We start from the raw sequence: 12,202 nt of genomic DNA, 5'->3' as shown, positions 1-12,202 counted from the left end.
AACCATAACTATAGATATCTACCTTTCATACTTTTATCCTCGGCCCTGTCCTTCTAATACCATACAAAAAGGATCACTTATTCATGACAAGTGTGACTTCGGTACACAGATTGGATATGGATGTTTTTACTTAAAAAAAAGGATTACCCCAGTCCGGCTGTTGAATTCAGTATCTTTGGTATTGCAAGCTTATCTGGTGATGCAGACTTCTAGGGTGAGTTAAGGCCACTTGTCCGAATCCCTTTAATCGACCCTTCAAATTTTGGTTTTTGCATCGATTAAAATTATTCTAAAAGAAAACATTTGTACATGGGTAGTACAGGTGATTCGGGCAGTATTTCCATGAAAACGAAGTTAGTTGTCGATTCTCATCTTAGTTTTACGGGTATGGCGTTAGTAAATTACATGTGCCCAATAATAAAATACTTTAGTTTGTGTTTGGTTCACGGCATTTTAAATAAAATTGTATTTTTTCTTTGACAAAAAATCACTGTTATGTGGTTTGTGCGACCTCGATTTAATACATCACTGCCTACATTTAATCCCACAGGAAACTGTAAACAATCGATCATTGCCCGCGCGTCCCGAATGATCATGCCGCGGAATGAATGATCTCTTGCTGCAGCCGAAAGTCTTTGGTGATCGTCCCGTCCGGCCACAAATAACCAACTCCCCAGTTGAGTGATGCGATTTCCGGGTCAAGAATCTTCAAACGCGTTGCGTTGTTACGGCTTGCCGTGAAGCCGCCCTCGAAGGTACGTCAACGACGACGACGACAACGACGACTAACTGCTCGGGTGAGACAATTTTAGTGGTCGTTCAAAGGGCATGTCCCACCCGTGGATAGATGTACCCATGGCCGGTAAATAGGGCAGTGGTGCAGTAGGTAAAAATAACACCGAACAGTGTGGGTGGATGTACCGGTGGGCATAAACAACGCATGGATATTGCATATTTTGGAGCGGATTTTTCGGTTTCCCCGCACCAACGTTAGGTGTGTGCGGGGGCGCGCAGGATCGAAGTGATCGCCACATTTATTTTTAATCGCTTACGTTAACGGGTTTTACCTTTGCTTGATTAATCAACAGACGTTCCGAAGGGATTGTGAATTTTCGTGTGCAGGTGTAAGGCAAACAACTTTGTACGACACTTCAAAATATGAATGCATCGGACGTTAGTGTAAAATTGTAAAATGCCTGTATTTTACCAAATTTGCATTGTTATGTGTTGATGAATATTTATCCCTATTTAAAAAGAGCATGTAATGCTATATTTTTTCACAAGGACGTTTCATTCAATTTCATCTCATTCCAATCAATTGGAACTTGTACAGTAGGTATTATTGTACCTAATTATTTTAGTTGTAACTTGCTTAGGAGGTTGTTTCGAATAAAATGTTTGAAATAGAAATCGTTCGCATAGAATTCATGTATATTAATAGGTTTTATTTTAAAAAAGTGCTTCGGTCTGCTAAAATATTCCCTACCTAAACTGTGAACTGATGTGTAGGATCAAGTTATGCTACGAACTCCTGTGATCTTCATCATCACTCCTTAACAAAACAAACACTGACTCCCATCTGTAGGTAATTAGAAAAAAAAGACTACTGGCACATTGGATGTGCTTCCTGAATGAATGGAGGAATGGGGCATGTGAAGAAAATTGAGCTTCGGTGTGAAAATCTACTACCGAAATTCGCTTCGACACCAGCACAATTAATTCTCGTACGAGAGGGAAAGACACAGACGTTACGTAAAGCAATTCAACATGTGATTTGAATCTGATAACAGACAAAAACCAACTGTGAAACAATTATTCACAGTTTCGTTGACTAAGTGCTCTACACATGCAATCATATACCAGTCAGGTTTTGGAGTTAGTTAATCGAATTAAGTATTGTTTCAAATTTACGAATTCGAATTAAAAAAATAAATGTTAAATAGAAAACTCATCAAAGCTCAAATAAACATCAAATAAATACATTGATGTTCAAGTGATAACCAAAAATAGCATAGTCCCAAATGTACTGGTTAAAACCATTCTTTCCGGTTGGAAAAAAGCTACCTAGATTGATACTTGTAAAAAAAATCAATGAAAAAATAAATATTTAATATTCCATAGGTTAAAATGTTTAACATTCCGGATTTTTCCAATTGGAAGCTGTATTTGCCGTATGTTTTGCGGTACACAAAACCATATGTAGTTCGTTTTAACTTTAAATGTTTATAAAATTTTGCTGTGTGGATTTGACTGCCATACTCAAGGCAAGACTATTCGAAAACACGGCGCCCAACCTTCAAAATTTCCGGCGATGTGTTCTCGCTCGTGACTTAAATACCGAGTGGCCATTAAATACCGAGCCCTATTTCTCAAGATTAACAATGACGAAACATGCTCCGTATATAGTTAATATTTTATTCGTGTAATGTTTCACGCGAGAAGACAAATGCATACAAGTGAAACATATTAAATTGTAAGAATAATATGAGTTTGTGTTGCCATTTGCGAGTGAATGTGTAAATGATGAAACGGTGTGTTAGGGTTGAGACAAACGTAAGAGGGGTGCAAAAGAATTGCTCACAGCACGACCATTCAATGGTCGGGCAAAAGATGAACCGTTGTTAGTAAGCTTAAAATACGGAGCATTGATGCTGAAGGCGGCTTCATACTGATCACAACAACGAGCGCACGAACTAACCGTCGAGCTCGCCGGCTGCGCAAGCATCGCCGTAGTTCTTTCCCCCCTTCTCTTCCGGGTTCAGCGTGATCATGTCGTCGATTCGTAGAATCGTGATCGCTGCCTCGGTGGCGAACTTGAGCGATTTGATCTTCGACATTGCCGGCTCCAGGACGCCCGCCTTCTTGTTGTCCTTCACCACACCTTCGATCAGGTCCAGCCCGTACCACTTCAGCTGGGCATGATCGGCCACGGTTTGGCTGGAGTTGTGGTAGGCGCGTAGCTTCGCCACCAAATCCGTAGCATCCTTGGCCGCATTGACGGCGAGTGTTTTCGGGATAACGAGCAGCGATTTGGCAAACTCGGCAATTGCCAGCTGCTCGCGGGAGCTCAGGGAGGTGGCAAAGTTTTCCAGATAGATCGAGAGAGCCGCCTCAACGCATCCACCACCGGCAACAACCTTCTTGCCTTCCAGCACTCGCTTCGCTACGCAAAGTGCATCGTGGACAGAGCGTTCCATTTCGTCGCAGTAGAAATCGTTCGGACCGCGCAGGATGATAGAAGCGGCCGTGCGTGCCTTTGGGCCACGGATAAGGATCAGCTCGTCGTCGCAGATGAACTCCTGCACCACCTCGGCGGCCTCTCCGACGTAGCCAGCGTCGAAGCTCTCCTCGCCGTCCATGTTTGTGAGGGAAGTAAGGTACGCGGCACCGGTGGCCTTAGCGATACGCTTCAGGTCGGACTTTTTCACGCGTCGCACAGCCATGGCGCCGGCCTCAACGAAGTACTTCAAGCACAGATCATCGATTCCGCCACTGCACAGCACCACGTTCACTCCCGTAGCAAGGATCTTCTCGATCTTTTCCTTCGTGATGTCCAGCTCTCGGGCACGAATACCCTCGAGCTTCTCCGGATCCGTAATGAGTACCTGCACGCCCATCTTCATCTTGGTTTTTTGCAGCGAAAAGTCCAGACACGCAATCTTTGCGTTGACAATCTTTTTCGGCATCTGCTGCGATGCGATCGTGCAGTTCAGTGCGTACCCCTGGACCAGCACGCTTTCGCGGGCCGACTTTCCGTGCGCCTTCAGCACATTGACCGCCTTGATCGGGTAGGCCGGGTTTCCCTTCGGGTCGAGAATCTTCACGGCCTGTGCAGCATCGACCACCATCGCGGCGAAGAAGTCCGCATCGGCACCGATGATCTTGGAGCTCATCGATGTTTTGGCTACGTTCACGAGCGTTTCCCGGCCCAGTTCGTCGACCGGCGCTGTCAGATGTTCGGAGATGTATTTGCACGCTTCCTTGCACGCCAACCGGTACCCGGCGATGATGGACGTCGGATGAATCTTCTGTTTGACGAGTTCGTCGGCATTTTTCAAAAGTTCGGCAGCGATAATCACAACCGAGGTGGTGCCATCTCCTACTTCTTCATCTTGCAGCTGGGCCAGCTCACACAGCACCTTCGCGGCCGGGTGTTCCACCTCGAGGAGCTTTAGAATCGTCGCACCATCGTTAGTGACCGTCACATCGCCGATATCGTCTACCAACATCTTGTCTAGCCCGACGGGACCGAGCGAAGATTTCACTATGTTGGCGATTGAGCTGGCAGCCATCACTGGAATGAAGGGGAAATGTTGAAATTGTGTTGAAAACCCACTTTTCCATCTTATGTTTATGTGTGCGCCATAACCTCACAATTCGTTTTAGAATGAGTCATGCTGCAGAAAATGTTTCGACAAATTAAAAAACTATTACGAGAAAACATTAGAGTCCGACGAATTTTACAATTGAAGATACAATAAACTATTCATCAAAACCTATCGAGGTATATGTTTTTCAATTGAACAAAACCATGTTAATTTTAGCACCCAGCCTTGAACATGAAGCCGGTTTTGCAAATGCTTGTTTCCAAAGGGCAAGTTCGTACGAATTATCCATGGAATGATGCTTTTTATACCCAAACATGTAATTTCTCACAGAAAAAACAACATGTTCATTGATATTTTACCCGAAATTTATCAAATATGTAGCATGTGATCTTGGAACACCCACGGACCAACAGGCAAGGCGGCACCAAGTTGCGTATCCCTAATAATGGGTCTTACCATTCTGTGTGCGGACTGGTGCTCCGGACGACCGGTTTCCGGCTAGAGCTAAGGCGCTTGCGACCGTGGACATATTTTGCGATGTTCAGTTAAACTTAGACACGAGAAACAATTCTTTGCTCACTCGATGGAATACACACCGCTCGTTTTCCGCACACTTCTTTTCGACGGTCTTTGACAATTCGAGAGGATTCGAATGACAGGACTTGCCAAGATGTATATACTTGAGTTGAGCGAGTACAGGGTGTTCGTTAACGCGTTGTGTCAAGTAAGAACCGGTTCGGATTTTAATAAAAGTAAAAAGTAGTAAAATGCTTGAAGAATTCCTTAAACAACTGATGGAAATTTCCATTTTAATAAAACAAAACCTTTTTCAAACAAATTCTTTGAACTAACCTATTTCGATACCAAAACGAATCCCAAACAAATCAAATCGTTGGTATCCGTCAGATGGGATTCGAACCTTTGGAATCCGTCAAATGGGATTCGAATCTTTGGAATCTGTCTAGAGGGATGAATCTTCAAGTCGTTCAAATCCCCATTCGCAGACCCATTCGCCAACACGGTCCCCGTTTGCACCAGTCTTTTTCGTAGTGAATTGCAACCGAAGCAAACTTCGGTTTGTAGTAAGCAGTGATTTTTTACTTACTGTGTTTCGTGTAAACTGCTGATCACCGTAAACTTTTATTATCTCACTGTGAAGTACTCACGAGATCGTCAAAGATTGTATACACATCATCGTCTTTTCAGTGAATCGCGCGAGCAAACTTGTATTCTATACTGATATTCGAAAAGTAACGGTCATCCCATTGTTGGTCGCATAGTGTAAAGTCGTGTAGCATCGTGTGGAATAATCGGAGAAGTGATATGGTCTGCTGAAAGAAACGTAATCCCGAAGGAAGCAACTGTTGTTTGATATCTAATTGTAGTTTTATAATCCAAGGAAGGAAAGCTCTTCCTTTGCGTACGAACAATCCGTCTCTCCGTCCATTCTGTTCTGGGTCGCAAACGCGCGCTCTTTTTAGTGTTAGTGACAACCGTTCAGACCGCCGGAACCGTTTGAGTTTTTCAACCGTCTTCTTTGCCAGACCGTTGACGTTCTCGGGGGCTTCCTCTCCCTTTCGCACAACCAGCAAGGAATCAAGGATAAAGAAGCGGCGTACGGTGTTTGTCGCGTTTGTAGTGGTCACCTTTAGAGCGCCCAGCTTGGAAGAACTGGAGATTGTCATCGCTTAAATGGTTTAAGTTTGCGACGACGAAATAAGCGTGGTTTGCCCGTCTTGTTGTTTGTTTGGTTGAACCACAAGTCTTACTGGTCAGAAGAGTTGTCGCTTTTGTCGGCCTACCTGTTTGCGTCCTTTACGTGTTGATTCGACACACGCTTTTTTCGCCAGTTGTCGCCCCCCGCACAAAACAGCGCGGTAAACATGAGCAGTGCAACGAGACCCGATGATAAAGCGGTGGACATACCGGAGCGGCTCTACGATGCGGCCAGCAAACGAACGTACCGGCGTTTGCGGTTTTTCGGCAAGGTAAGCATGCGTTCCTGAAGACATTCTACCGGCTTGGTGACAGACGGCAGGGAAACGGTATGCCAAATGGGGTGTTGCAATGCTAAGCGTCCTGCTGGGATCTAACCTCCAATTGGAGGAACTGGCTGCGAAAGCAAGTATTGTTTCCCTAGGGCCGGAGATGGAGATGGCGGAGGAGATTTACAAAATGTTGTCCCGACAAACGTGACTAATGGTTGATCTGGGTCTGGGATCTGTATTCACCAGGGAGGATTTGCCAAATGCTATGAGATAGTTGATGTGGCCACGAACGAAGTGTTTGCCGGGAAGATCGTCTCCAAGAAGCTCATGATGAAGCACAATCAGAAGGAGAAGATGACGCAAGAGATTGCGATACATCGATCCCTGAATCACACGAATATCGTCGGGTTTCACAGCTTCTTCGACGATCCGTTGAATATTTACATAGTGCTGGAACTGTGCAAGAAACGGGTAAGCATTGGAAGCAATAGGAAGAGAAACAAGAGGCCACTAATTCCACCAGTTTTTGGTATATTCGTTTTTGTTTTTCACAGTCGATGATGGAACTGCACAAGCGTCGTAAAGTCATCACGGACTACGAATGTCGGTACTACATGCACCAGGTGATGACGGGCGTCAAGTACTTGCACGACAAGCAAATCATTCACCGCGATCTGAAGCTTGGTAATCTGTTTCTGAACGATGAGCTGCACGTCAAGATCGGTGACTTTGGGCTGGCGACAAAGATCGAGTTTGAGGGCGAGCGCAAGAAGACGCTGTGCGGTACGCCAAACTATATTGCGCCGGAAATCCTGAACAAGAAGGGGCATAGCTATGAGGTGGACATATGGTCGATCGGTTGCGTGATGTACACGCTGCTCGTCGGTCAGCCACCGTTCGAAACGAAGAGCCTGAAGGATACGTACAGTCGGATCCGGAAGTGCGACTACCGGTTGCCCCCTACCCTGCGCACCAGTGCCGCCGATATGATCTGTGCCATGCTGCAGTCGGACCCGATGAAGCGGCCTCGCATCAACAAGCTGTTCGAGTTCGAATTTATCACGACCGGACACATTCCGGCATCGTTGCCCATCTCATGCCTTACGATGGCCCCGCGGGCGGATCAGCTGGAGCAAGTGGATCGCATTAGCCGGAAACCACTGTCCGAGGTTAACGGTGGAGGTGAGTGGCTATGCTCTTGTTAAATGATCTTCCAAACACTTGTTCTTGGCGAAAATGTTTTCTAACATTTGTCATGTTTTTTCTTCTCTCTAGATGATACTCGACTGGATTCGTCGTTCTTGAAGAATAATCTCCACGATCCTATCACTGCCAGCGGCATGATTTCGCGCCACAATGATACATACCGTAATGACATAGAAGTACTGAACCACGAGCTGATGAAACTGTTCCTGGCTAAGCCGGCTAAGCTAACGAACAATCTGGACGACGAAAATACGGATCCGGCCGTCCAACCGTTGTTCTGGGTTTCTAAATGGGTGGACTACAGTGACAAGTACGGCTTCGGGTACCAGCTCAGCGACGAAGGCATGGGCGTGATGTTCAACGATACCACCAAGCTGATAATGCTTGCCAATGGATTGTATGTAGCTGGCTTTTTGTATTTGCATAATTTTACCCACCGGAATGGTTACTTCAAGAACCTGTTATTTGTCTCTTTTTTTCAGGAACGTTCATTTCATCGATAAGGAGGGCAAAGAGTCTTACCATACTATGGATCAATACCCACCGAATCTCGAAAAGAAGATGAAGCTGCTGACTTACTTCAAGCGGTACATGATGGAGCATCTGGTGAAAGCTGGTGCTGGCATGGGGAACAATGAGAATGATAAGCTATCCCGTATTCCCCATATGCATACCTGGTTCCGAACAATGTGCGCCGTGGTTATGCATTTAACGAACGGCACCGTACAAGTAAGTAGCAGTAGCCACCATGAACGCATCCAAACACACACACAACTTTCTGCATATCGCAATGTTTGTTCTTCTCTTCATCCAAAACCCAGCTTAACTTCTCCGATCATCAGAAAATCATCCTGTGCCCACGGATGCGCGCGGTCACGCTGATGGATAATCAGAAAAACTTCCGCACCTACCGCTTCCAGACTATTATCGAGCAGGGCTGCTCGAACGATCTGTACACGAAGATTCGATACGCGCATGAAAAGATTAAGAAGCTGCTGGAGAAGTTGGCCTAGAAAGTGAGATTAAAGGTTTGCCAGATGATTTAATGCTCGATAGTGGTGGAAAGCTAAGCGCTCGAAGCACAGATACATGACACTTTGTTAACGGTTTTTCAAACTCTTTTTTTCGACAAACCACAAAGCGCCTCCATGGCAACGCTGCTGTGCTTACCAACGATGAGCGATGATCCTTCGATTTTGGAATGGTTTATAGGAAAAAAATGAAACGATTTGTAGTTTTGTTAGGTTTTAGTTATTATTACTTTATATTTTTTGCGGAATTTTTTTCTTACTTGCTCGATACTGTCGGTGCGGAGTTTTGAACAGCATGGTAACGTCACACTCCTCCCCCCATTGAATACAGTCCTGGTTCGCAGCATTTGTTCCGTTTGTTTTTGGTCCGTACAGTGTGTTTCTATACTACATTCCGTTGTTGAACGTATTCAAAAATGGCTATCTGTGACTCCCTACAAGCTTCCATCAATCGAGCCATTATGAGCATTTGTAAGAATCACACCGAAGGGAAAGTTAATTTTACCGAATTTAAAAGTCTACAACCCCTTGAATGCAAGCGGTGATGCACACCGCGTTCCCTTTGAAATATACAGGATTAGAAACAGAACAGACGTATTTTTACAGTGTGCCAAAATTATTTGTTTCAGTACGAACTGCCGGCCGGAGATGAAGTAGCATCACATATGTTTTGTGGTTGAAATTATGTTCATGAATTCGATTCATTCTCATCTTCGCGATCGGTTTTTAAAACAGTTATACAACAGAAGAGCCCGAAGGCATTGTCGAATAGTATTAAAACACACAAAACTGTGCCTTACGGACGTCTTGAAAATAAACCTCCCGACCTGGTGCAGACCACCCCCCTGCATGACGTGTATTTGAATGCAAATAAATAAGTAAATCGAGAAGAAGAGCCATTGCGAAGTGATTTGGGGAATAAATATTGATCGATCCGTTTTTTTTATTCCGGTTCCGGTTCCGGGTTGTTTGATTGTTGCTGCGCTGCTTGCGAAACCAATACTAAAAACAAGCAATAAAAAAACGAGTGTGAACTTTAAAAAAATAGTTTATGATTGAAAGCTTATTTTTGGCCCTATTGCATGATGACAATACGGAAGACGAGGGAAGCTGACGAATACTTTTACTGCATTTACATGAGTTTTAAAGAAGAACATCATTTACAACGTAATAGTATTGAGGCAGTAAGTACATTTTAAACTCAAAAAAACACACAGTTTTAGATAGTATTGAATAAATTATTATTCGTTTAGATGCTGCTCTGCGTCGTCTAGAAAGTCGCCGAATCACATATGTCTATAATCTAGAGAATTAAATGGAATCAGTTCTGCTGGTTACTGTATACGCGAGAGACCAAACATTTGTGGGACTTCATCAACTGCAGCTCACATCGCAAAAGGTGACGATTTTTCGTAGTGCATCCGGTATTTCTGCCCCTGTCCGTCATTTCACCGTTGCGGGGCTGGTTTGGGTTTGGGCATTTTCTCCAACAGTGCCTGTATTTCCTTCTTCTCATCGTATCCCTTCCACACTTCGAACAGATTTACGATCGCCCGTGCAATCTCCTGCACTTTGTCCATGTCGACGTTCAGTTCGGCAAACCAGGATTTGAGTTCCTTCTGCAAAATCACACACGCGATCTGCAAGCATCCGATGGCGATCTGGGAATAACAAACGGGACTCATTTGCATTGCGGAGTGAAACGAAAAAAAGGTAGCCCTCATACTCGTACCTGATACGGTGGATAAAGGAGGCTCACGTCCGTCCGTAGGGAGTCGTTGATCAGCCGCCAGGTAAGGGTTAGCAGTTGCTCTTCCTGCCCGATGTCCTGCATCAGCTGGAGCAGCGGGCGGTACGGCTGGTACACGATCAGACAGCAGTCGAGGTTTTCGAGCAGGTAGAACTCGCACTCCAGTATATGATTGGTGCGGTACGGGAATTCCTGCTGATAGGCATAACCGAACTTGTTCTTGATGACCGTCTGGCAGGTGGTAATAAGGCGTGAGTTGGAAATAACACCAAACTCCTCCACCTTCGACGCCAGCAGGATGCATGTCGGTGCGAGCAGCAGCGGATCGATGCACTTTAGCGAATTGCGCGCGTAAAAGCGCTTAAAGTACACCGTTGCGGTTGCGATGACTTGCTGGCGCAGTTTAAGCTGTTCACCAAGCACCTGTATGATGTTGGCGAAAAACATGAAGATTTTCTGATACTCTTCCTCCGACAGAGCCTTCATGTCGTGTTGACGCTCCCGTATCAAGTCCTGCTTGTCCAGAATCCACTGCTGGTGATGAGAACTTTGCCAGAAGTTACCCGCCATTTCTTCGTCGGCGTGCTGGTATTATTCGGGGCTACACAAAATGCAAAGTTTCTTTCCTTTTAATCCAGTTGTGGAGCTGTTTGTAAACAGCTTCGACTATCCAATTTGTGTATATTTACAATTTTCTCTATCTCGAGTGTTGAAGAGAACTAGTGTTGGTAAAATCGGGAATAGATTCGATTGGATCTTATTTGAAGGATTCGAATCAGAGTTGATCCATGTCTAATCGTAGATCAAATAAAGATGGTATTGTTATACTGCCGAATTTAGGAAGTATTTTCTTCCACGAGGTGTTTATTTCTCCATGGTTTCGGTTTTCCCCTCAATTGATATGTGTCATTACAGATTTCGATAACGGTAGCATGCAATCATGAACGGGGACATTAAGCCATCAGATATTTAGTTTACTAGCTAGAAACGCTCTTTCATATGTTGGAAGATGAAATCAAATACATCAAGTACAGTTCATATTAGTTTTTGCATATTCGTCAAGAAAATCAGCAAAAGACTGCTGTTAAGAACCGTGTTCTTTAAATTTACTGAGAAGAAAATAACATAATTTATGATACGCTGTACAGTTGGTCCCCGCAGTACGCGATACTCGATATACGCGAATTCGCAATACGCGATTTTTTACAACTGACAGCTCATAGCGTTGTTTGAGTTCTGACTAGTCAATTTTACTTTGTTTTGGTAAAATGAAGTTTTTAAAATGCACTTTTTAACACAGACATAATTATGCAATGTAATAAATGGAACACTTATTGGTGATTTGGATAAAATATATGTTAAATAAGCGCTTCCCTCTCAGTGTCAACTCTTAAATATGAGGTATAAACGATATGGCAGAGGAAATCCGCAATACGCGAAAATTCGATATACAGTCTGTTCTCGAGTTACGCGGTTCTCGACTTACGCGGATTCGGAGATACGCGGTTTTCAAAATTTGACAGTAGATTGGGTTTATTACATCGATTTAAATTCCTGAAATGTACAACCACACGAATAAATATGTAAATTACACATTTGCATAACTTACGCTTTTTATTTCGTTTGTTGCAATTTATGTTGTTTGAATACGCTTGCATTGCATTCATATTAATGATCAAAGAAAAATTTTGAATATTCTATGATACATGTACACAAGAGCTCGATCTCTTAACTCCTAGTATAAACTATGTGTCAAGCAATATTCGAGATACGCGGAAATTCGAGATACGCGGATTTCTCTGGTCCCCATTATCCGCGTAACTCGGGAACAGACTGTACGCTATTGCGTTCGGTCCCAAACATTCGCGTACTGCGGGGACCAACTGTATTCGCATATCC

The 12,202-nt window shown here is 44.2% G+C and overlaps 3 protein-coding genes across 3 annotated transcripts; 1 reads left to right on the top strand and 2 right to left on the bottom strand.

Annotated features, from left to right (window-relative positions):
* Positions 1 to 2,399: 2,399 nt before the first annotated feature.
* On the bottom strand, positions 2,400 to 4,947 carry LOC131261551 (T-complex protein 1 subunit alpha). Its single transcript, XM_058263616.1, has 2 exons — positions 4,785 to 4,947; positions 2,400 to 4,294 (listed from the first exon to the last, which is right to left on the bottom strand). Exons 1-2 carry the CDS (start codon positions 4,855 to 4,857, stop codon positions 2,694 to 2,696), a joined length of 1,674 nt encoding a protein of 557 aa, XP_058119599.1. The 5' UTR covers positions 4,858 to 4,947; the 3' UTR covers positions 2,400 to 2,693.
* A 686-nt stretch (positions 4,948 to 5,633) lies between these two features.
* Positions 5,634 to 8,899, top strand: LOC131261072 (serine/threonine-protein kinase polo). Its single transcript, XM_058262974.1, has 6 exons — positions 5,634 to 6,316; positions 6,563 to 6,787; positions 6,871 to 7,498; positions 7,592 to 7,919; positions 8,005 to 8,251; positions 8,344 to 8,899. The coding sequence occupies exons 1-6, from the start codon at positions 6,212 to 6,214 to the stop codon at positions 8,533 to 8,535; spliced, it is 1,725 nt and encodes a 574-aa protein (XP_058118957.1). The 5' UTR covers positions 5,634 to 6,211; the 3' UTR covers positions 8,536 to 8,899.
* Positions 8,900 to 9,776: 877 nt separating this feature from the next.
* On the bottom strand, positions 9,777 to 10,999 carry LOC131272858 (cyclin-C). The gene is made up of 2 exons (XM_058274728.1): positions 10,286 to 10,999; positions 9,777 to 10,214 (listed from the first exon to the last, which is right to left on the bottom strand). The coding sequence occupies exons 1-2, from the start codon at positions 10,871 to 10,873 to the stop codon at positions 10,002 to 10,004; spliced, it is 801 nt and encodes a 266-aa protein (XP_058130711.1). The 5' UTR covers positions 10,874 to 10,999; the 3' UTR covers positions 9,777 to 10,001.
* Between the last annotated feature and the right edge of the window lie 1,203 nt (positions 11,000 to 12,202).

Source organism: Anopheles coustani, chromosome 3 (genome assembly GCF_943734705.1).
Source record: "Anopheles coustani chromosome 3, idAnoCousDA_361_x.2, whole genome shotgun sequence".
Lineage (NCBI taxonomy): Eukaryota > Metazoa > Arthropoda > Insecta > Diptera > Culicidae > Anopheles > Anopheles coustani.
This window is presented reverse-complemented; position numbering and strand designations above follow the sequence as displayed.

What these genes read in the sequence shown, in the direction of transcription:
- LOC131261551 (XM_058263616.1), bottom strand. Translation starts at nt 4,857, where the DNA reads ATGTCCACGGTCGCAAGCGCCTTAGCTCTAGCCGGAAACCGGTCGTCC. An exon ending in ACCAGTCCGCACACAGAATG is followed by an intron (nt 4,295 to 4,784) that starts GTAAGACCCATT and finishes CCTTCATTCCAG; the next exon opens with TGATGGCTGCCAGCTCAATC.
- LOC131261072 (XM_058262974.1), top strand. Translation starts at nt 6,212, where the DNA reads ATGAGCAGTGCAACGAGACCCGATGATAAAGCGGTGGACATACCGGAG. An exon ending in GTTTGCGGTTTTTCGGCAAG is followed by an intron (nt 6,317 to 6,562) that starts GTAAGCATGCGT and finishes TGTATTCACCAG; the next exon opens with GGAGGATTTGCCAAATGCTA. An exon ending in TGGAACTGTGCAAGAAACGG is followed by an intron (nt 6,788 to 6,870) that starts GTAAGCATTGGA and finishes TGTTTTTCACAG; the next exon opens with TCGATGATGGAACTGCACAA.
- LOC131272858 (XM_058274728.1), bottom strand. Translation starts at nt 10,873, where the DNA reads ATGGCGGGTAACTTCTGGCAAAGTTCTCATCACCAGCAGTGGATTCTG. An exon ending in TCCTTTATCCACCGTATCAG is followed by an intron (nt 10,215 to 10,285) that starts GTACGAGTATGA and finishes TGTTATTCCCAG; the next exon opens with ATCGCCATCGGATGCTTGCA.